Source organism: Aotus nancymaae, unplaced genomic scaffold (assembly GCF_030222135.1).
Source record: "Aotus nancymaae isolate 86718 unplaced genomic scaffold, 86718_ANA_hifiasm-v0.15.2.pri h1tg000064l_1, whole genome shotgun sequence".
Taxonomy (NCBI): Eukaryota; Metazoa; Chordata; class Mammalia; order Primates; family Aotidae; genus Aotus; species Aotus nancymaae.
Genome location: NW_026988479.1, coordinates 10,897,067 through 10,920,388, shown reverse-complemented (window position 1 = coordinate 10,920,388; position 23,322 = coordinate 10,897,067). Strand labels below are relative to the sequence as shown.

Here is a 23,322-nt window from a genome sequence, read left to right as displayed (position 1 = left end):
ACGTATGGGGGAAACAACATGAGCTGGTCTCTGGGCAATTATTCATTTCTTGCTGCTCAGAGCAAAGAAAGCTACAAGCGTTGTTAAGGGGAAAAATAGATCAGAGACTCCTGTAGTGATAAGAGTCCTGATGCTGAATACAGCCCTCAGGCTCACAGGCTGTGACTGTGGCTGCAGGGGGCTGCAGGGAGCAGTTCCTAAGGGTGTCTATGGGGACCATCTGAGGGTTGCTGCTAGGGGAGGCTGAAGGCATGTCTGAGGGAGGGAAGCAGAGGGCCCTGCCAAGAGGGCTAGGGTCCTGAGAAACTGGCCATGTGCCTAAAACAGGAGACGGCAGCAGTTTGCAGGTGGGAGACTGCTCAAGAATGTGGGCATGCAGAATAAATGCTTAATAGTTAAGTGCTTCACCCGCTAGTTCGGGTAGGAAGTAGATATTATTATTACAGTGTTTCTGTTCTATAGATACTGAAACCAAAGTTTAGAAAGTCTGGATGGCATTCCCAAGATCCCACAGGTGGAGAGATTTAGAGGAAGATTCACCCCTAGCGCTCTCTGCTTCTAAACCCTTTGCTGTTTGCATTCTGCCCCTTCTTATTCTCTTTATACCCAGGATGTACATTGTGCTTCTTCTGACCACAGCCTGAGGGTGAAATAGACCCATCATAATTCCAGGCCACACTCTCATATCCAGAAACTTAGGGAGTCTGACAGGTTTCAGAATTCAAGCTTTTTAGCCTTTTATAAAGTTGAAACAATCCATGCACCATATATTACATAACACCCATAGCAGGGCCTGGGGCAAGAGTCCATAATTAAACATATCAATCCTGTAGCAGTCACTGAAATGGTCCAGTTTTGCAGCCAAATGAGTCCTTGAGTTTTCAGAGCTATTTAGATTTCAGAATCATGATAAGAAATTGGTAAGCTGCATTAACAAAACAGCCTATGTCTAGCTCATGCCCTACTTACTAAGGGAGCGAGGCACTCTCTCCAAGACTTTTTATCTGGGGCTGGGCTGGGTGTCTCCAGGAGGGACAGAGGTTTCTGTAGCTCCCTGGACAGCAGCCGCATGGAGTTCCAGACAGCAGCTGCAGGGCCTTCTCTCCTCCTCTCCTCCATGTGAGTTTTCTGAATGACTGGCCCCAGACATAGTTGCATCATGTGACACTGTGTGGTTTACCACCTGCAGCATGGGGAGACACCCATCTCAGCAATGCTCACCCCAAGCAGGATCACAGCAGGGACAGATGCTGGTGGCTGGTGATGGTTTCAGAATACAATTCGGAAATGTGGTGTGCTGCCAGAGGAGATGGGCAGAGACGAGCTTCCACTCACTGCTGCAGATTAATCACCAGAGTAGCTTGGTGCTGTCCCTCCGCTTTTCTGCAAAAGTCACATAATCTGCAGTGTTCACTCCTGCAGACAAGCTCCAAGGAGGGCTTACTTACAGTGAACTGTGCTATAATTATCATCTCTGTGGCAGGAGAGTTGAGATTCATCAAGAAGCCGCCCTGGAGAAAGGAGAACCAACATTTAGTGTTTACTCTGTACCAGGCACTCTACTAAGCCTATTTTGTAGACTATCTGGTTGGATCCTCACAACAACGCCATGAGATATTTATATAATTGTTGTATGTAATTTTTCCCACTGCACAAATGAGATAACTAGGCCCAACGAGGTTGCATAACTTGGCCAGAAGCATATTGCTCACAAGCGGTTAAGTCGCTACCCTCGCCAGGTTGTCAGGCCCCAGGCAGAGCTGTTTCCAGTAGATTCCAGGCCAAAGCACACACTGCTGGCCAAAGCCAAGCCAATATGTGGCCAGGCATACAGCTGGCCAGTCCATCTCTCCATCCCTCCCTCCCTCTGTCCATTCACCCAGTTTGAAGCAGGAAGATGCTGTGATGTCTCAACCTCACCGTTCCTCTCCTCCAATTGCCACGTTTCGTCACCCTGTTTCATTGACCCCAGACCAAGACCTCCCTTTCTCTGCAAAGGGAGGCCTCAGCAGAAACACAAAGAGGACCCAAAGGGCTTCATTCTTTGTTTTTATCACCTTAAAAAGATGGCTTTTGCTAGGCACAGTGGCTCATGCCTATAATCCCAGCACTTTGGGAGGCTGACACAGGCAGATCACCCGAGTCCAGGAGTTTGAGATTAACCTAGCCAATATGGTGAAACCTAGTCTCCATGAAAAATACAAAAATTAGCCAGGCATGGTGACATGCAACTGTAGTCCCAGCCACTAGGAGGCTAAGATGGGAGGATCGCTTGAGCTAGGAGGTCGAGGGTGCAGTGAGCCGTGACTGCCCCACTACACTCCAGCCTGGGCGACAGAGCAAGACCCTATTTAAAAAACAAACAAACAAAAAAAACCCAAAAAGATGGCTTCATTGAGATATGCTTCATATACCATATACAATACAATTCACCCATTGAAAGTGTATAATTCAATGGATTTTAGTATATTGGCATGTTGTGCAAACATCACTCTTTATACCACATCATATCATCTGTAAATAGAGGTAGTTTACTTCTCTTTTTCCAATTTGGATGACTTTTCTTTCATTTTCTCACCTAATTTCTGGCTAGAACCTCCAATACAATGCTGAATAAAAGTTGGTGAGAGTAGACATTCTTGTTTTGTTCCTGATTTTAGTGGGGACGCATCCAGTCATTCACAATTAAATATGAATATGATGTGAGCTGTGGACTTTTCATAAATGCTTATTATTAGGCTGAGAAAATTCCCTTTTATTTTCAGTCTGTTAAGCACTTTAATCATGAATGAGATTGGATTTTGTCAGATTTTGCACTTACTGGTATAGAGGCTATTGACACAGAGGTTACTTCTTGGCTTTAGAATTTCTAATGGTAACTCTCCTAGCCCTGGGATAGGAAGTAACTCCTTGGGCTATGGAAGAGAAGTCAGAGAGGAGAGGATGAGGGCAGACACGGCTGAGTTCCCTAGAGAAGGGCTCTCTGCCTGGCCCCCAGCAGAGCCTCGGGGTAGGGTGCAGAACTCCAGGGGATGGTAGAAAACTGAGAGTGAAGGGCACATGAGCTGCGTGCCCTGAACGCCCTGGGAGATGGCATGAAAAGAGAATGCCTTTTGCCACCACACATAAGGTGGGGTATAGGGAGGACCACCCACAGGCCCTAGGAAGGTGGGCTTGATGCAGCCCCCCGAATAGCTCCAATGGAGAAACCAAAGATGTTCATACGGGGCAGAGAGGAGCACTGATATGTCTTGGAGGGTCATAAGCCTGGAGAGGCCTTGGGATGGGTATATATGCAGACCACGCGTCTGGGGCCAAGTGGGACTGAAGATGCTTCTACAGAAGCCACCCTGGAGGGAAAGCCATGCCCAGGACTAGCCAGGAAGAACACCAGGGTAGGACAGAGCATCTCCCAGGACCCTGAAGCCTCTCCCTAAATCCCAAATCCCCAATCCCCACCCCCCGGATTTAAAGCCAACCCCAGGGGAAAGTGGAGAAGGAAAAAATCTTGAATTGAGCATTTAACTTGGACTTTCTACGTTTTACCCTGAAATAGCAAAATTATTTTTTTCTGTTGTCGGCTTGAAAAAAAATTTCAGTTGAGTTAACAAAAAATAAAGAAAGCTTTATTTATTTGCTGCAGACCTGAGGATGTGATTTAATCACTCAACAGACACTAGTAAGTGTGCAGTGAGGAGCAGGCTCTGGGCTCAGTGTGCGGTGAGGAAGGCGCTGCCGCTGTCCTCAGGATCCACAGGTGCAGGAGCGAGGAGAAACCTGGTCGGTACTGAGAGGAGAGGAGAGGCACGGGGATGTGGGACTTGAGACTTGAGGGCGTGGCTCACTGGCCCCTCCCCAGGCCCAGCCAGAGGAGCGAAGCAACATCTCTCTGGCTAGTTTCTGGCTCCCTGGTGTTCAGGGTCTGGACTTCTCTGCTGGACCAAACATTTCTTGGAAACCTCTCTGATGCCAGCCTAGCAGAGTGGGCATTGGGGGTCAGAACCTTGGAAGGCTTGAATCAATGACTCATGAGGCATCTCAGGCATTAGAAGGGCCACATCAGTGTCTGCACCATCCTAGCCCATGCTTGCTAACTGGTGTCCACTCGGAGGGCCAAAGGCCAAACCTTTGCAGCTCTCAGGGCTTCACATGCAGAGGTGAGGGAACACTGGAGTCACCCTGTGTTCACCTCCTGGAAAAAGCAAACAACCCAGACTCAGAGAAGAAGGCAGGCAAATAACAGAAACCATAAAAATCTCACCGTGCCCCCCTTCCTCCAGCCCCTATGTTTTGCACTTTACAGTTTACAAAACCACTTTTGCCGTTGATTCTTATGAAAGCTGTGCAAGTTAGGTAAGGGAGACCAGTGTGTCCATTTTACAGAAGGCTCGGGGGCGCCGACACCTGCAAGAGCACGCAGTTAGCCGATGGCCCACCTGTAACGGGAATCCAAGGGGAAGGTCTCCCTTCTGTGAAGTTCTTACCACCACAGAGAAGGAAAAGGGCAACACCACGGGAGATGGAGACACCCAGGAAGCAGGAAGAGAAGTGTCACGGGCCCTGGTGCTCTCCCCTCAGGGCCAAGGTCTTGCACTCCCAGACACAGACTCCTGCGGAGGGTCTGGTTGACCTCTGCTGCCACCGAGTGGCGGTTCTGCTGGGTATCAGCCTTTGGGTGAGGGATTTTTTTTTTTTTTTTTTTTTTTTTTTCCTTTAGGGCAACAGTTCTCAAAGGGAACCCACAAGGTCAAAACTATTTTCATAGACCACTAAGATGTTATCTGCTCTTTTCAATCTCATGTTCTCACAAGCATACAATGGAGTTTCCCAAAGGCTACATTGCAAGAGATAACCCATAGACTAAAAGCAAAAGCAGACAGGGGAACAATTGCCCTCTGTTTAAGCCAGAATTAGCCGCAAAAAGAGAAAACAATGCAAGTCTTCTCATTAATTATGTTGGTTTAGAAAGAATCGTTATTTATATAGAATGTTATTTATGTAAAATGTCATGGGTTTATTATTATACCTAAATGGATACTTATTTTTGAAATTTCTTGAATTTCTGGTAAATGTTGGTATATATATGCAGATCTTCTTTGGGGCACTTAATAATTTTTAGGAGTGAAAGAGGCTGCTATTGAGAACTGCTGCTGTATATGGTAATGGTTTTTGTTCTTCTTTTTCCTTTATTCTAAACCCTGTTCGTGCTTGCTGCTATACTGAATCTAAGGCCTAGGACAACTCAGCCCTGGCTGTGAAGGTGGGCACAGGCCGGTGAGAAAGAGAGGGCACACAGACATGACTGTAGCACAGGGAGGGACACAGTGCCAGAGAGGTCATGTAGCTGGAAGGGCCATGGATGCTGCTGGGAGAAGAGACAGAGAGAGAATCTAGGAAACCCAAACACCTAAGGGCTTAAAGCATCTGAGCTGGGCCGAAAACAGGGAGCATTCCTGTGTCTGGTGATGCTGGGGGTAAGAGTGTCCTATAGGTTAAAGAAAAGCACAGAGGCAGGGAAGCCTAGAGGGTGCTGGGCAGAAAGCAGCTGGCTCAGCAGGCTGGTTGGATCACTTGGGAATTCTTTCAGCAAACATTTAAATGCCCATTATATGCCTGGCACTGGACGGGATGAGGGAAATGATGGGAGCACAGGGAACCTGGACCAGAGCAATGGGAGGTGAGTCCAGAAGGGCAGTTCTGATGTGGTTCATAGGAGGCCTTCAATAGCAGTTTGAGACTCCACACTTACATGCCCCAACAACTTTATCTTTTGCACACCACAAAATAGCCATCATCGTGGCTGCCGGTGATGTTCCCTGGGCTGGACAGCAGGGGAGTGTAGCCCAGGAAGATTATCAAATGTGATTGGTGGTGAAGTCCTGAGCTGGGGCTCGGTTATGTTGGAGCCTCAGTTTCTTCATCTGTAAACTGGATCAGCATGCTTCTCTCTACTTACCTCCTCCTACTATCAAGAGGTGCCGTGATGATTAATAGAAACTAGGAAAGGCTCAGACACCTGAAGAAGGTGGTTGTTGCATCTCAGCCTCATCAGAAGCATCCAGTAGAAGACCCCAGTTGGCCTTCTGGACACAGCACCACTGCTAAACAAACTGTGCAACCACGCCTAGCACTGGGAAATGGTCCAGTTGAGGCAGACTTAAGAAACACATTCTAGAATGCGTTAGAGCAGAGACTTCAGATCTACCCAGTGATGAACCAGGTGCCAGAAACATCTCTCTACTCACATCCTCCATGCCCACCCAGGCCATGATGCTGGGGCAGACAGGCAGGCTCGTCTCTCCAGTCAATAGAGCCTCTCCAATGCACCAGAATGGCGTGCCACCGGAATCCCCTGTGGCTGTTCCCACCACCTAGGTCAGCACCTGCTCAACAAATGTTTGATGACTGAACAAATGAATGAATGTCCCACTGCTGGAGGGTGGGCAGCTTGAACTGCAGCCTACAGAGATGCCCAGGGGACCCTGCAGTCCTACAGGCTGTGAAGAGAAAGATTGAGGAGGGCATGCTGACAGTTTTATTTCAAGCAGGGAAACCTCTGCTCCACTAACAGGTTTTAGCGAAGAGACTGAACACTTTCAACTTGTTTGCACCATAGCATTGTTTTTGTCTTGGGTCTATTAAGGCAGAGAATTTTCAGACATGCCAAATCACTCAAAGGCAGGGGATGGTCAGGGAACAGGGTAGTGGAGAAACCAAGGAAGACCTTTACAAGGGAAAGAAAAAAGAACAAATTTGGGGACATTTCCTGCACTGGGATTTAAGCCAGGGATGGCAAATAGATTTATTTTGTATGACAGTTCTGTGCAGCTGGTGGTGGCTGCCGGGGCACTGTGCTGAGAAGGACTCTGAGGCACCATTCAGCTCATCAAGAAAGGCTCTACGATTGGCTGGGAATGCTTGTTGTGGGCATAGAATTGGGAGAGGCTGCAGGGACTCAAGCCACATAACAGCAAAATAGTAATGGCCTCCCCACGTGGCTCTAGCAGGGAATAAAATTTAGAACAATGAAGTCACTCTGGAAACCAGACTGTGGACCAACTATTTTGTTTTGTTTAGTTCTCCATGTAAAAATAAGGCCCAGAGAGTGCCCACCCCAACCAAGCTCAGGGCCAGCCTCTCTGAAGCAAGTCACCAACATGTGTCACTGCTCAGGGTGGGAGAACCCTTAGGTTTCTGTCCCTCATTGCCCTTTTCATCTGCTATGCCCTCCCCTGCTGACCTTAGGCATCTGGGAAAAAAGAAGCCAGGCTGCCCCTGTCAGTTTCTCTCCTCACCTGTGTGAAGGGGGTTTCCCTCTGGGCCTGTAATACCCACAGGGGCCTGAACAGATAGAGGAATGACAGTGGTCAGGTGCCTCTCTTGGAAGCCAGGCAGAGGCATCTGCTACATAAACAATGTGAAGAAGTTTTTAATGCTTTTATTTGGAAACTTAGAGCCAACTCCAGCTCTTCCGTGAATTCCCAGTGAGTTTACAACAGCCATGGGGGCAGAGCCAATTTAATCCAGTTTTGTTTTGTTCTGGTCTGTTCGTCTGTTGTTACCCAGTGCAAATCCAAAACCAAAATAGTTGATCAGTTGACCAATGGTCAGTTGCATCCCTCCAAGGCAGGAGCTCCACTGCCCCCGCCAGGGTGAGGATCAGAGTGCTTGTGAAGGAAGGAGGAAGGGGTTCTGAGGACAGCATGCTTGGCTGAAGGCCCACCTGGTAGGAAGTCCATCTTTCTCTTCAGTAAATTCACACCATGGGTTCTGCAGACACTTTTGCATTGACCTGTTAATGGAATGAAGCCCTGGGAAAAAGGAGGAAAGACAAGAACGTCATCTAACTGGAGTCTTGAAATCTTGGATCTCGGGGTCAAACAACCCATTTAGAGACTGGGTATGTGAAGCACCAAGAGGCAAAGTACAAACTGGCAGAGGCTCTCAGGGATGCCGGGGCTACTTGTAAATGTTCAGAAAAGGTATAAAAAGGTATCATAAGAAGACTGTATCTTCTTTCCTTGAACATGGGTTTTCCTGAAACTGAAGGTAGGCTAATGAGGTCTGGAGGGTGCATGTCAGGACAGAGGGCAGACCAGCGTTACTCCAGGAAGCTCTGGGGGCCGGTCTTGGTGGACACCTGTCGGACTCATAAGTCACAGACAAGTCTACAAGCCAGCCGCTGGTGAGTGGATGAGACGCCACTTCTACCACCAAAGGTCACTGATCTTCCCGCATAGGACCTAGGGGAGTTGGGGGAGATCTCTGCGCCTGGCTCTTGGAAGGAACCTGGCGCTGCTGGAGCTGGGTCATCTATCTCCTGCAAGCGCTTAGAAACAATTATCAAGTCATCCCTGCCATCTGTATCCAGGAACTCTTGAGATGGTCCCCACCCTGCCACTTCTTAGGGACTGCTTGCCTCCCTAGATCTTTAATACACGCCGTCTCACTCTGTCCTGGGTCTAGACAATGTGGGAGGCATTCAAAGAGTGGGTGTGACTGCTGCCTGACCATGGCCTGCCCAAATCTTAATTTACCAAGAGCTACTTGGTAAATTAAGATCCAGTCTCATTAAAAGGCCTTAGTGTTTCGGGTTAGAGCAGGAAGTTGAATGCCATGGGCAAGACTTGTTTAAGATGAATCTGCAGACGGGTGACCGGGAACCTCCCTCTCCCACCAGGAGGCAGCAGCCTCCTCCCTGCCTTAGCAGTCCTCCCTCCTAAGGCCGATAGGCAGCCATGCTCCTCACAAGAAAGAGCGCTTTCAGAAAGAAAAGCTTCCACTGGGGTTGGTCACTGCTTGTGAAAGGCCAAATGCAGGACAATCGTGATTGGCTTGCTAGAAACTTCCTCCTTTGTCCTGAAGCAGTTAATCACCAGGCTGGTCACAGTGGCAGGTACCACAGGTTGGGCAGGCATCCAGCCACTCTGGGATCTGGGAGGTCTTGGCATAAAACCATCTTGTAGCTGAAGATTTCATGACATGGGAATATGGTCCGAAACTACTAACTGGGAAGACAGGGCTGTAAAACACTGTAGAAAGCAGGATCCCGATTGGGAAATACACATAAGACAGCCTTGGAAGGATAATAACAAGGTCTTGTGATGGCAGGTCTTGTTATTTTGTTCTTTCTGTTTATTTGAATTTTCTATTTTTTTCTACAACAAAAATGCATAGCGTTTATTATAGGATTTTTAAAGAAATTACTTTTCTCTGTTAAAAGGGGGAAATGACCAATATCTGAGCACAGCTTTAAGAATAAGACAAATTCCTTCCCTGTCCTGGATGCCACCCAAATGCAGTAACTCTTCACTCAAGATGTTTAATTATGCAGACTGTGTTGCTACCGTTTTCCTTTTATAAGAAAGGGCAAAAAGCCAGAAAAGCTGTGAATGTCGCCGCTTTAGCAAAAAGTGGAGAGTGTTTTATTTGAAGCCAGCTTCTGGGGCTTGTTCTGGGCTCACTACAGTCAGCCTGATTGGTCAGGCCCCTCCCTTTGTACAGGTTCTGGCACCGCCCATGCACCACGGCAGGGCTCTGCTGTCCCGAGAACGAGAACGCCCCTGCCAGCTCACAGGGGAGGCAGCAGTGAGGTTTTAGAGACAAAGATCATCCTTCCTAGGAGAGTTTGTGGTAACTAAGGCTGATGTCAAATGGCCTCTTGGTCGACTAGAAAGTTCAGTCCACCCCCACTTTGTCTTCTGGGCTTTACAGGTAGCCAGTTTGGGACCAGATAAGGAGCAACGAGGAGTAAAAAGCACAGGAGGAAGAGGAGGCCTGTGGGGATACAGGGAGCTGGTCATCTACCCATCCAACAGCACTGCTGAGTGGTCTTCTGTGTGCCGGGCTCTGTGCCAGGTACCATCAGTGCAAAGGTGGGGATGGCTGCAGCAGCCCTGCCTGGGAAGTGAGGGCGCCCTCCGGCACTTAGGATGCAGTGGGGGTGGGGGTGGGGGATGGTCTGCAGAAGGCACGACTCACCCCAGCAGAGAAAGCAAGCCGGCATCCTGAAGGAGGAGACTTCTACAGCCTGGGTGACAAAGAGCTGGTGAAGCCAAGAACAAGTGGGGAAGGAGCGAGAAGAGGATGTCACGCAGAGGGACCAGCCTGAGCAAAGACCTAGGGGCAAGAGAGAGGGTGGGACATTCAGAACAGTGGTGAGGGATGAGGCCAGAGGAGGCAGTGTGAAGGCTTTTTATCTACATGGTAATGGGGAGCCAAGTAGGGCGCGTGAGCATGGGAGTCAGATTTCTGTCTTTAGAAGAGTCCTCAGGCTACCGTGATCTTTCTGCAATGAGAAAGAAAAAGAAAGAGAGTATGGGAGGCAAGAAATGGTGGCAGAGACCTATCCTCTGGGAGCCTGTCGGTGGCTCTGAGTCAGGCTCTCAGTTCAGTAGGGAGGCGGGGAGATGGCCCCCTGCGGGTTTCCTGGTTGCAGTCCTCACCTATGAGCCTGGGTCACTGCATCTGCACAGTGAAGGTAAAAGCCCTTCTCTGCAAGGAGTGTTGAAACTGCTGGATGGGAAGATGGATAGGTGAGCTGTCTGGAAACAGGCACATTCTGTGCCAGACTCGGTCCCTGGGGACCCAGCACACCACAGTCACTGGTGGTTATTTATGAACTGCTGTTTGATGACGAGAAGGATGGCCCCAGCCTACCACAGATTAGATATGTGACAAACGACAGGACATTTCAGAAGGTCACAACATTCTCATGACAAAAAAAAGAGTTTCAAGTTTCCAGGAGGCACAATTGGCCAGGACGGAAGCACACTGACCTGGCGCTCATGGACTTGTCACGGCGTGGTCCCCGCGGATAGCCTGCAGCGACAGCTCGTACCCAAGGAACATGGCCGCGCTCATGGGGAAGCCCCGCACCGCGTTCACAGTGATGCCTCTGAAAAACACCTTTGCACAGGGGCCCAGTTATTGCAGGGGACTGACCCACACCCTCTGTAGGGCCACTGAGGAGTGGTAGAGAACGGCTCGTAGTGGGCCGTTCCACCACCTGGCACACCCAGGCCCTGTTCCCGGACAGAGCAGTAAGTCCCAGTCACGCCCTGCCCTGAACCATGTCATGCCTGATAATGCTTTTCCTCCCAGACCCTGATACACATGCACTAAACACTACAGGCAAGCTGTTGGGTCTGGCAAACACCTACATATGCTTTTTAAATTGCCCCCTCTCTCTCCTTCTCTCATGTGTACACACACACACACACACACACACACACACACACACAGATGCAGACACATGATCCTCGGGAATCTGGAAGCCCTAAGTAGACAGAGCACCCAGCCATGCCCATTCACTGTGGCAGGGGCTTCACAGGACATCCCCAAAGTGGTAGAGAACAGAACTCGAGCTGTGCTTAAGACTCTGCAGACATGGGTTGAGGCACAGCTTTCCCGTTGAGTAGCTGTGTTACTTGGGCCAATGGCAAATTCTCTGGAACTCAATTTTCCCAACTGTAAGAGGGGGTTAATAACATAATTGACCTGATAAGGATGTTAGAAGGACTAAATGAGGTGAGGCTTTTCAAGCACTTGCACGGTGCCTGGCATACAGTAGAAGCATGCCTTAACTGCTGATTACCATCATCACCCTCCTTATTCTTATCAATGGTCTATCAGCTAAGAGGGAGTAGGACTCAATCTGTATCACTAGGATGCACGCTCAGGAAGAATGGCCTGTGCTGATGAGCTGATAACTCTGCCTTAGCTGCTCCATGACACCTATATTTGTCTTCCATCTCTCGGGAGTATTATGTGATGCTTCCCAAACACTGCCCATGATCTTTTTTCCTGCCTCAAGCTTCTTGCATGGTATTGGGTGTCAGCTCCTAAATGTGATGTGGTTCCAACCCTCAAGCAGTTCTAACCTATTAGTGGAGATAAGCCCTATTCAGGAACAATCACAACATGACCCAGAAAATGATGAGAGCAGATAAGAGCTTTGGCGAGGGGGACGGTGAAGAGGAGCTGGCCGTTAATGCGTCCTCTGGGAAAAACAACCATCTAAAAGCAAGTCCCCACACAAGTGTAAGTGACTTGAGAACTGTCAGGCACAAATCGAAACCTACTCTCTACTTAATGTATGATTTTCTAAGTTTGAGAAACAGAACTGGTCATTTTTAAGGAGTAGAAACCAGCCCTTTGCACTTCCCCAGTTTCCTCAGTCTCTGGGCACTGTGGTATCACAGTTGGTGCAGGCCTCTGTCACTGGCTCCGATATCAAGTGACCTTCCTTCAGGAGAGGTGCCTGCACCTCACAGCGGCCTCCAGGGTGCAGCGTGGCCCTGGGAAAGGAGCTGATGGACAAGGATCCCTAGGGAGGAACAAGTGGCTCAGCCAAGCCCTTGCGCTGTTCAGCTGGGGTGCAGGCGAGATCCTGGTAACATTAGCACTCTTCTCTGACGTCTGACCTTTCTGAAATTCCACAGGCTCATCCACAGTGACTGAATAACAGCCAGCAACTGGGTCAAACCCTGAGAGGAAAATTCCATGTCCAGTGACCACAGAGGCTCCCCTGTGGGTCTGGGCTGGGCTCTGCTCTGCAAGGTGGAGGCAGGCAGGACCCAGCTTGGAGTGTGAGCCTTTTGTCCCACAGCACCAGGCCCTGCAGGAGCTCTGGGTCACTCAGGCAGGCAGACAGTCCTCCCTCCAGCAGCTGTGGCCTGTTCTACTGCAGAGCCCACAGAAGGCAAACAAAGTGCAGACCTGCCAGCTTTTACCCAGTGCTTCCAGAGCATACGGCCTCCAGACCAAGCCCCTCTTCACTCCCACCCTACAAAGCCTCAATGGCTCCCTATGGCCTAAGGTCAAGTCCACACCCTTCCCTAGCTTGCAAGGACCCACATGCTCTCCCTTCCACTTTCTCTGGGCAACCTCTCACACCTGACACTCTGGGCAGGTTAACAGCCTGTCATTCCTTTGAGGGGCCAGCCTTCTTCATCCACGGAGCCTCTTCTGGTCCCCTCTGCCTGGAGTGCTTTCCAGGCCTGGCTTGCAGCCTGGCAGTGTCCCCATGGTCACCTCCAGGTGGATGATGGCCCCTCACCTTCTGTGCACTCAGTGTCTCCCCATCACAGCACTCCTCACACTGTTCTCCAAGTGTCCCTGACTCATCTGTCAGAAGGACAGACAACAGGGGTGAGGGTGGGGTTAGCCAACACAGTCAGGGCAGTGAATGCAGGGCTGTGTGTGTGGTTTGCCTCTGAAGCCCCAGCACCTGCAAGCACTTAGCCCAGAGTAGACCTTTCATAAACACATTAAATGAACCAGTGAACAAATGGATGGATGGATGGATGAATGGATGGATGGATGGATGGATGGATGGATGAGTAAATGAATGTATGAATAAATGAATAAATGAACTTTTGGACATGAAAGAGCCTCTGAACTGAAAGAGTCCTGGTGGCTGCAATTGGGGGGTTCCTAGAGTGGGAGGAAGGCTCTGATTCCCCAGGGACAGCACCCCAGGGCAGCTGGCCCTGGTGCCTCCAGAAGCTGTCTACCTATACAAATGCCCTCTCTCTTTCATCCAGCCTCATCTCACTGCCACAGCCCCTCCACAGCAGCGCTTCCACAGAGCCAAGAATACCAAGGTGCTTTACCTGCCTCGTTATTTCAGATGACAACTCTCCAACTCAGAGCTATGGCCCATGTAGCCCAAGACAACCATCACAGCCGGCAGAGAATGGCTCCAAAACTACTAGACTTTTCTTCTGTTTCTACTTGGGGATGCCCCGACAAGTCCATGGACTTTTGATTTTCCCTACCACAAAGGCTGCACCACTGATCATCCCTAAGTGGGTTACAAAGAACTACTCAAATTGGTCACCATCATCATGATTAATGCCTTTCTAATTCTTTACTGTCACCAACTTCTCCTTCCATAGGAAGGTAAGAACAGGTTGGATGATGATGGGTTTGGGGCTTTGCGATCTGCCTCTGCCAGTCACAGCCAAGAATGCTTGGGGAGGAATGCTCCATGTGGCCAGAGCCCAAGCCAGCTGGGAACTGGAGGCATCCCTGGGGCACTGGGGGAATCCTCTCTACCTCCTCCTCCTGCAGCTGCTAGAAAACTGCCTTTGAATGGCTGGGCGCGGTGGCTTACGCCTATAATCCCAGCAATTTGGGAGGCCGAAGTGTGGGGATCACAAGGTCAGGAGATTGAGAACGTCCTGGCCAACATGGTGAAACCCCATCTCTCCTAAAAATACAAAAATTAGCTGGGTGTGGTGGTGTGTGCCTGTAATCCCAGCAGCTCAGGAGGCTGAGGCAGGAGAATCATTTGAACCTGGGAGGCGGAGGTTGCAGTGAGCTGAGATCATGCTACTGCACTCCAGCCTGGTGACACAGCTAGTAGACTCTGTCTCAAAAAAAAATGCCTTTGAGACAACCTGATTGTTCTAGATGGTGTGGTTATGTTTATGTTACTATTGATGTTCGTAAGTAAACACATATATAAGCATACATAGATATATACATACACATATATTCTTGTATACAATGTAAATATTTTTGGAATGTATCACAAGAAACTTTACGGTAATTGCCTTTGAGCGAGGACAGGGACTACAGGCAGGACATGGAGACAGTACATCCTTATGTACTTTTGGAAGCTTCCTATGTTCATATGTCACCGATTTTTAACCTCTTAATACAAATTTTAAAAAATTAACCTTGAACGGCCTGATCATGCAGTGGTTACTCAAGCTGAGTATTATTATCTTGACTGCAAATCTGTCTCTGATCCAACACTACAGACCAAATGCTATTGAGACGAAGAAACCAATAGTCTGAACTCAGCTGACTTCCAGAACTTCATTTTTCTTCAGAGAGCACAGGTACTTTCGGAGGAAATAATGTCAGCAATATATTTTGCCTCTACAGACTTTTAAAGAATTATGACACATTCATATTTGGGGAAGTAGACAAAAACATCTCAAATAAAAATGAATCATCTATTTGAAACACTTTTATATCTCTCTGCACTCTGGCTAAATCACAAACTGCACTTCCGCTAATAACAAAACAAAAGATACAAAAGATACAAAAGACAATTGAGGCTGCACCAGGGCTGGGTTTCACCCTCTGTCAGAGCAGCTCTTGTTAAAAATTTTAAAAAGGAATTTAAACCAACGAGAATAGTGAAGCCCTGAGTTTATCCATCCTTAACACATAAAGACAGAAATCAAGTTTCCTCTGTATCACATCTTCTCATACTAACCAGAGTCCTGGGGTCCAGCCTTTCCCCACTTGCTATGATATCCTACTCTTCATTCCTGGGCACCACCAGGGTCTTGCTTAACGGGCAGTGACCAAAGGTGGATGCAACATTCCAGCTGTAATCTGGTCAGGGCAGAGGCTTCCACCTCCCTTATCCTACCCACTATACTTCTATGAATGCAGCCTTGGGACAGGTCTCACTGTTGGCTCACTGCCACATTAGCTAATCAGAGCATGGGCTTTTTCTCTTTTGTTTACTGCTCTGTCCCCAGCTCCTAGAACTGTGCCTACCACAGATGAGGTTCTCTAAAAATAAGCATTTGAAAACTAAAGCCCTAAGGCATTTTTCCCTAGGAGCCTTCATCAAATAAGATCGCCCCATCCTCTACAGAGGTGATTGATCCATTATTGAATACTAAGGGCTGGACTTTGCAGTGACTTCTGGTAGTTCTGTACTTTAGATGTGGACCTTTGATCTAGCTTTTGCATCTCATCCCTCTCACGTGGCATGTTAGTCATTCACCTCAACACTGGGTCATCCCAACTCTGGATCTTTCCCAAGTTGGGGGAGGGCATAAAACAGGACCTCAGGAAACTTGCTGTAAGAAACAGAGAAGGAGGTATAGAAAGCACTGTCGCCCGTGGTGGTGTGTGAGAAGAGCCTTGAGAGAGGTACAGGAGAAGCAAGACATTGACATGGGTTCTGGGGACGGTGGTGGACTGCGCTGGGCCTGGAAGGAGGGGGCAGATTCATGTGGCAGGGCCTGGGGTGTGGCAGCCATGTGAGAAAAGACTCAGAGCTCCAGGGTAACCCTGGCGCTAATAAACCAATACTGAGAATACTAATGCCAATGAGAAAGGGTTAACCTTCCCTATGGGTTACATACTGAACGGAGAGCTTTCTGTATTAACCCACAAACGCCTTGCCCCTCATGGAAGGGATGATCATGCTGGGAGAACCTGAGGCCCTGAGACACGAAGCCACTTGCTTGGATTCTGCCAGCTCACAGTAGCTACATCTGACTTTGAAGGCACATCTGCTGACTCTAAGAGCCACACCAAGAAAGCAAGGAGCCCATGCAAGAAACAGCCAGCAGGATGGTTTCTCCGGAGGGTGAGGAATCTGTTTATAACCTTGGACACCAGACATGGAAGTCTGGTCTGTCCTGGGGTAGCACCTTTTCCGGTAGTGGGAAGGATTGTGTATTAGGTTAAGCTTTCGAGCTGTAGGAAGAACAGAGGAGACAAAGCCCAGGGAAGCGGGTTGGAGGCTGCCTCCTCAGCCGAGGCCAGAGGTCTGGGGTCGGGGCTCAGGTAGGAGAGCAGGAGACAGTCCACAGGGCCTGGAGCTGGTAAGACAAGCTGGCTGAGGACAGGAAGGAGGCAAGGTGGCTCTGGGACTGTTCACAGGGTGGCGGGGTGGGGAAGGCACTGAGCTGTGAGGAAGGACCGCCCAGCCTATCTTGATGAGAAGGCGAACTGTGGTGACAGACAGACAGGACCAGGCTCCACCATGGACCAGCTGTGTGACTGGGGGCAGCTTACCAGCCCTCTCTGAGCTCTGTCAGGTCAGCCGTGCACCTACCTCCTCCACTGGCCACGTGAAAAGACCACCCCGGTGAAGTGCTTGAAGAAGCACCCGCTTGTGGCGCCTGATACATAATCACCACCAGCCCCTGTGTCCCCGATTCCCTTCTCTATGTTCTCACATCCCCCTAAATGTGTGAGCCACCTTCCAGGGACAGACACTGACCCGGCAGGCCTGCTGTGGGCTTACTTTAAGACCTTCCTTCTGGTAACTCTGGGAGATACAGTCCAGGACACCTTTATATTTGTTTAAATAAACTCCATCAGCTTGAAGTCGACTTTTCACAACATCCATAGGAGTCGCTGTCCCCCAAGAAATTGCTCCTGCAAAGAGAAAGAAAGAAACAGGTGTCGGGCTGGCTCCTTAGGATCTGGAGGGGCCTGCAAATGGTAGAAATTCCTTGCAAGTTTCTACCATTCGGAGACTTATTAAGCTGAGAGAAGGGACAGAGCTCAGGCTTAGAACCTGCAAAGTCTGTTTCTGATTCGCCCTCACCACTCACTGTGGGACTTGGCAGAAGTTTCTTCCCTTCTCTAAGCCTTGGGCTTCTCATCTGTAAAATGAGGCAGCAGCACCTATCTGTGTGGGGCTGTCTTGAGGACCAAATGAACGGACGAACATGAAGCATGGAGCACAGTGCCAGTCCACAGCCAGTGCTCAAGATGTGGCAGTCTTTATTAGCAGCTTTTATTGGGGAAAGATTAGCAGGCTCCACAGGTACTTGGCAGCACCTTCTCAGGGCACCAGAAGAGAGTCCAGGGCAAGGCATGAGGCTGAAGGTTTGCAGCTCCCTGAAGGCAGAATTTACACTGAACACAGAGAAGCTAAGCAAACACATGCAGACAGGCTGCTCACCAAGGAAGGGCCAGCCTGGGGATTGAAAAACAGAGCAGGGAATGGTTTTTGAAGGCTTGGGATCATGTGCCCCAGGTCATCCTCATGGGATACGCTCAGGTAAACTCTAGAAAAACAATGTCAGGTTATTATATAAACACAGCAATTGGCACATTCTTAGATGGAGAGAGAAAAACAAATAGATGTTAAAGTCCAGGGCAACTGGTTTGCATGGTTTTGTAATTGCTGCCCAGTAGCTTCCAAAGGAGACCTTAGACTTCTTGGGCCCTCTGCCTATCCCGGCCTCTGGTCCCCTCGGCCTCCTGCCCTTGGTCCTCCAGGAGCCTCTCCGACCTGTGCCTTCTGCCAGGACAATGGGGCCACTTCCCTGGGTGCTGCCCCAGTATACTCCCTTGTCCCTCAGCCCATGGGTAAGGGCATCACAAAATGAGATTTGCCTGCCAGGCCATTCACACCTGCTCTCCCCAGAAGTGAGAGCAGATGGGGACTTGCTCTCCTCTCTGCCAGTCGATACTGACGGAGCTCTTCCTAGGAGCTGGGCATGAGCACAGGCACCAGGGGGCCAGAAGGGGAAACTGTAGTTAGGTGGCGAAGACGTGAGCTTTGATATGAGTTTGCTATGAGCTGACAGCATGGCAAATTGTGATGATGAGGAGGAGAAAGAGAGAGGAGAAGGAGGAGGAGGAAGAGGAAGAGGAGGAGGATTCATGATTTTCTCTCCGTTAGATCTTTCCCATCGCATCAAACATGCTATGATATCAGCCTTCTTAAACAGCATCCTCTCTTGGCTTCCATAGGCCCCTCTGGCTACAGCTCTGTTTCTCTGTTCCTCATTACAGCATAGCAGAGCCCTCAGAAGTGTTGTGTATATTTGGGTGCACCAATATCCTTCATCCCATTCTCTCTTGATCCCACTCCATCAGGTTTTTACACCCTTCTCTCCATCAAATGGCCCTTGCCAAAGTCCCCAGTGGCCTTCACATTGTTAAACTCAGGCGGTGCAAGCAGCAGGTACAAGGACCCTGTGGCTGGGGAAGGGCCAGGCATGGTCAAGTTGCCGCAGAGATCAAGTGGCTGGAGAAGGTGAGGAAGGGGAGAGGAGTAGAAGTGAGGTGGGTGAGAAACAGGGAGCCAAGTCACTGAGGGCCTGGAAAACCATTGCAAAGATGTCAACTTTTACCTTAAATGAAAGAGGGATGTGGTGCAGGACTCTGAGCAGGGAGGTTAAGCAACCAGTCCATGGTCACAAAATGATGAAGTGTGGATTTGAACTTAAAGCTTTCTGGCTGCAGAGTCCCTGATATACTGTCAGCACCAGCTGTATGACGTGGGATTGGCTACTTAACACCTCTGGACCTGAGTTTTCTCATCTGTGAAATGGGGAGACTAATTCCTACCTTGCAGAATGAATGACATCCTTACATTACAAAGGTTGCAGCATGCCAGCACCCAATACACTGAACCATGATCATGGATTTCCTCTCCAAAGCTTAGTAATGCCTGACACAGAGTATGTGTTCAAAATATATCTGTTGCCTGAAAGTCAAATGAGCTCAAATGGGAACCACCATTCTCATAGCTACATGGGGAGCGGAGGAGAATGAGGTGGGAGAAAGCCTGGGACAGAGTAGTGCCTAGCAAAGAACTGTTGGGTGAGTCCCGGGATGTGTCCTGCCCTCCCCAGGGCTGAAAAGGGCATGACCAGCTCCCCAGCTGTCCCACTGCAGTGGCCGGCACAGGGGTGCGGCTCCAGCTGCTGCTGCCCTTACCTGCCACACCACCTGCCAGCCACACGGCACAGGGGCTGGGGCCTGCACAGGCCTCGGGTGTGATCCACTCACTCAGGAACACGTAGGGGATGAAGTAGAGGCAATAGCCTGGGACATCCCTCAGCAGCATAGCACTGGCCCCCCGGTACAGCCCCGCCAGGCCCTCATTCCTCACGATGGTTGCAATGCAGTGCACAGGCCCCTGGTACACTGGCTGCTCCCCAAGAGCCACCGCCCTGGACTTCAAACTGAGGTTGGCTGCAAAGACAGGGGAGAGAAGATGGCAAAGGGTAAGAGACTGGACATTCCCTGGCACTGGAGCCAGCCCAGCCCTCTGACAGTTCCGTCTCATGTAGCCTATTGGCTTTCACCAAATCTTCTGACCTTCTTGGCAGCTGAAACCAGGATACTGAGATCCCAAGAAGAGCCTCTGCCAACATACACAACCAGACTGGGGACAATCTCAGCCACGTGATAGAGCCCCAGTTACTTTAGGCCAACATCACTACTTCTTTCTAAGCAGATGTGACTACAGAATGCCAAGAATCAGTTATGACACGCACACCAAATTCTTTTTTGAAGCTAGAAAATCCAACATGCTCTGTGTGTGTGTGTGTGTATGTGTACACACTTATTTATGCACAGTGTGGTGGGGCAAAAATGTACATGAGATTTGGAGCCAGACTGTCCCGGCTGTAAATCCTAGCTCTACCACTTATTAAAAATAATTTATAAATTATGTATAAAATTCAAAATCTATAATATTTATAATTTCATTAAAATTATTTCGAAATTTACCTTGGCAGGTCAGCATTTTCAGCCCGTTTCCTTATCGTTAAAAGATGGATAGGTTGTCCTGAGTGCAAACAAAGTAACACATGTGCAGTGTTCAGCACAGTGCCTTGAACATTGTAGGGGCTCAATAAGTTATCAACTGAGACAAAGTTTGCTGACGTGAACTGGCGGCAGGACCCACAGGCTGGAGGGCTGGGTATATTCTCACTGACTCACTACAGCCCTGGCCAGGCTGTGCCCTAAACAGTTGTAGGGCAGCACTGAGGCTCTTGGCCCCTCAAAGTCCTGGGACCTAGGGCTGCTATCTTCCTGTCTAACCTCAGGGGTCTATGCTGGCAGATCAGGGGTTATTTATGTCTCCAGCAGAGACTCTGCGTCTCTCTCATTTGCCACCCATCTCCCTCTCTGATGCTTGTCTTCTCTGCTACAGATCCTTCTCTGCTCTGAGGCTTTGACTCATAGCCAGACAGACCTTGCAGGCCCAGTGCAGATAAAGTAGGCTCTTGTTCTTGACTTTCCCTTCTCCAGGAAGTAACATAACATGACATGACCAGGAAAGAATAGAATGAAGTGTGTCTGTGACCCAAGCCTATTTTGCCGCCTGAGTTTAATTCCCTGTACAGTGTTCCAGTTTGGCTTTACACATGCTGGCAAACAGGCAGACAGCTTTCATTCATCCAAGTCCCCCCAAAGAGTCTATCTTTATCAGAGGAAAAGTTAGGAGCATTCTGCTTCATGACCCCACAGTCTAGAGATTGGAGAATGAAGTACAATCTGTACTTTAACTCATCCCAGAAGCAGGTGAGGTAGAGGGGGAGGTATCTGTGTAAGTGTGTTTGAACAAAGTCAAGCTGTATTTTCCATCTGTGAGTGGGGAAGGGAGTAAATTCCTGCTATCTGCATTAGGCCAACTTTAGTGTGGGCAGGAGATAGAGCCAACTTCTTCCACAGTGGATCCCCTAGGAGGTGAGCTAGGGTGGTGTCCACCTTGAGGGGCAAGATCAGACATGATGGCCTTTGAAAGCACACTGAGAGATCACTAGGGACCCCTTCCTCTTCCAAACCCATGGTGCTACTGCCTGGGTCATCTGGGCAGAATATATGTCATTGTCCCAATGTATAAACTTTACCTGAACTGCTTTCATCTCTAAGTAACACTGACTTCATCCAGGAGTCAAGGTTTTCATGATTCAACTATGGGTAAATAGTGGCTTTCAGGAGTTACTGATTGAAAGAGAGGATCTTGATAACAATCTGCTTGTTTGAAAGTGCAGATGTTGGGAAAACACTCACCAAACCCCCAACCGGCCTTGTCAACAAAAATCCTGTCCTGTTTTCCTTTTCTCTGCAGGATAAGCAATAAGGAAATTCTCTCTCTTTCTCCCAGGTTTGCCACATAAGCAATCTGGCTTTTATTGCTTTGGAATTACCCATTTAGGACTTTTAGTGCAGCGTAATTACCACGGTGACTCCCATCATGAGGATACTGACACAGCTCCACACTGACCCAAGTTAATACTGTGAAGCTCTTGGAATTCTACCTCCTTCATTCCCAATTTTTTTTGAAAACACTTTTTATTTCAAGATAATTCCAAATTTGCAAAATAAGTATAACAGGCAAAATAGTATAAAGAATGTGGCCCATATGTACCGTTTACTTAGATGTATCTATTGCTAACCTCTTTGCTCATTTGCGTGTGGTTTGTGCATTCTCTCTCCCACTCTCTTCACTTCCCTCCCTTCTCACTCAGTCGTTTGTGTTCAATTCAACTGAATTGATGTACTTGTCCTAGCGTTTAAACTTTGCCTGAGCCCCATTCATTTCCGGGTAACAGTGACCTGACCAGGAGTCAAGGTTTTCATGAATCAGCTATGGGTATGATGTGGCTTTCAGGAGTTACTGATTGAAAGAGGGGATCCTGATGGCAATGGGTTTGTTTGGAGGTACAGCTGTTGGAAAAACACCTTCAAACCTTGAACTGACTTTGGCAATAAGACTCAAGCAAGAACCAAACCTATCCTTTTTCTTCTTTTCTTCCCAAGGTAAACAACAGGGAATTTGTGTGTATGTGTGTGTATACATATACATACATTTTTACACATTCATACATAACTTTACTCTCTAAACTATTTCTGGGTGAGTTACATATTCATGGGCCTTTACCACTAAATACGTTGAAGCACATTTCCTAAGAATGGGGATGTTGTGTTACATAGCCGTAGCACAGTTACCAGCTTCGTATAGCTACGCTGACAATACTTTAATATACCATCTATAATCGAATTGTCATTTGATCTTCATGATGCCCTTTACAGCATTTCTCCTTTGCAACCTTTCCTTGTTTCTTGTGACACTGACATTTTTTAAGAGTATACGACCCCTTTGCTTGCTAATAGAGCTTTCCTGATTCGGGGTTTGTATGACATTTTCTTATTACATTGTGGTCATGCATTCTTGGCTGGACCTCCTCCCCATTCTTAAGTCTCTCTCTCAAGAGACCGTGTTCTCCTCTGCCCTCTTATGCTTGTTTTTATCAGTTTGTTTTTTAATTGAGCTATACTTTGTATTCAATAAAAGGTAAAGCTCTCAAGTGCACGATTGATGAGTTTTTACAATTGCATTCACCTATGTCACCATACTCTACAGTGGAAGTAACTTCTTATACTTGAAATAAACTGTTTTGTTCACAGCCCAGTTAGGGAGAGGAGAGATTCCACAGCCTATCCATCCTCTCTTGATTTTCAAGATACAAGAACTCTGTGATATCATGAGATGTCACTCATTGGGAAGCAACCTTTCTCCGGGGCAGTGGTTGTAACTTACAAGTCCATCAGCACTAGCACTAGCAATAGTGGGATGGATGATTCCTACTGGGTCCACAGAACAGAATGTCATCAAAGGTAGTTACTATAATTTTAAATATAAATATACCTGAGATAAAAATGCATCATACGACCTCCATTGGTGAGGCCCAAAGTCACGCAAACCTAACATGATGATGCACTTACAGTAATACCGATTTTCAATTCAACAGCAATAGTAGGAGCTGTGGAAAACTATGACCAATGCAAGGTAGCCCT

The 23,322-nt window shown here is 48.5% G+C and overlaps 1 protein-coding gene across 7 annotated transcripts in view; it reads right to left on the bottom strand.

The window, feature by feature from the left end:
- Nucleotides 1–3,604: 3,604 nt before the first annotated feature.
- The window catches only part of SLC25A48 (solute carrier family 25 member 48), a 245,147-nt gene continuing 225,429 nt past the window's right edge, over nt 3,605–23,322 (bottom strand). For 2 of the 7 annotated variants that reach the window (XM_064366346.1, XM_064366344.1), the window contains 4 exons: nt 19,447–19,704; nt 17,012–17,145; nt 10,779–10,908; nt 3,605–4,192 (listed from right to left, as the gene is read on the bottom strand). In XM_064366346.1, coding sequence (XP_064222416.1) covers nt 10,786–10,908; nt 17,012–17,145; nt 19,447–19,704 — 515 coding nt within the window. In that variant the 3' untranslated portion in view covers nt 3,605–4,192; nt 10,779–10,785. The other 5 variants (XM_064366341.1, XM_064366345.1, XM_064366342.1 and 2 more) reach the window with 4 other exon arrangements.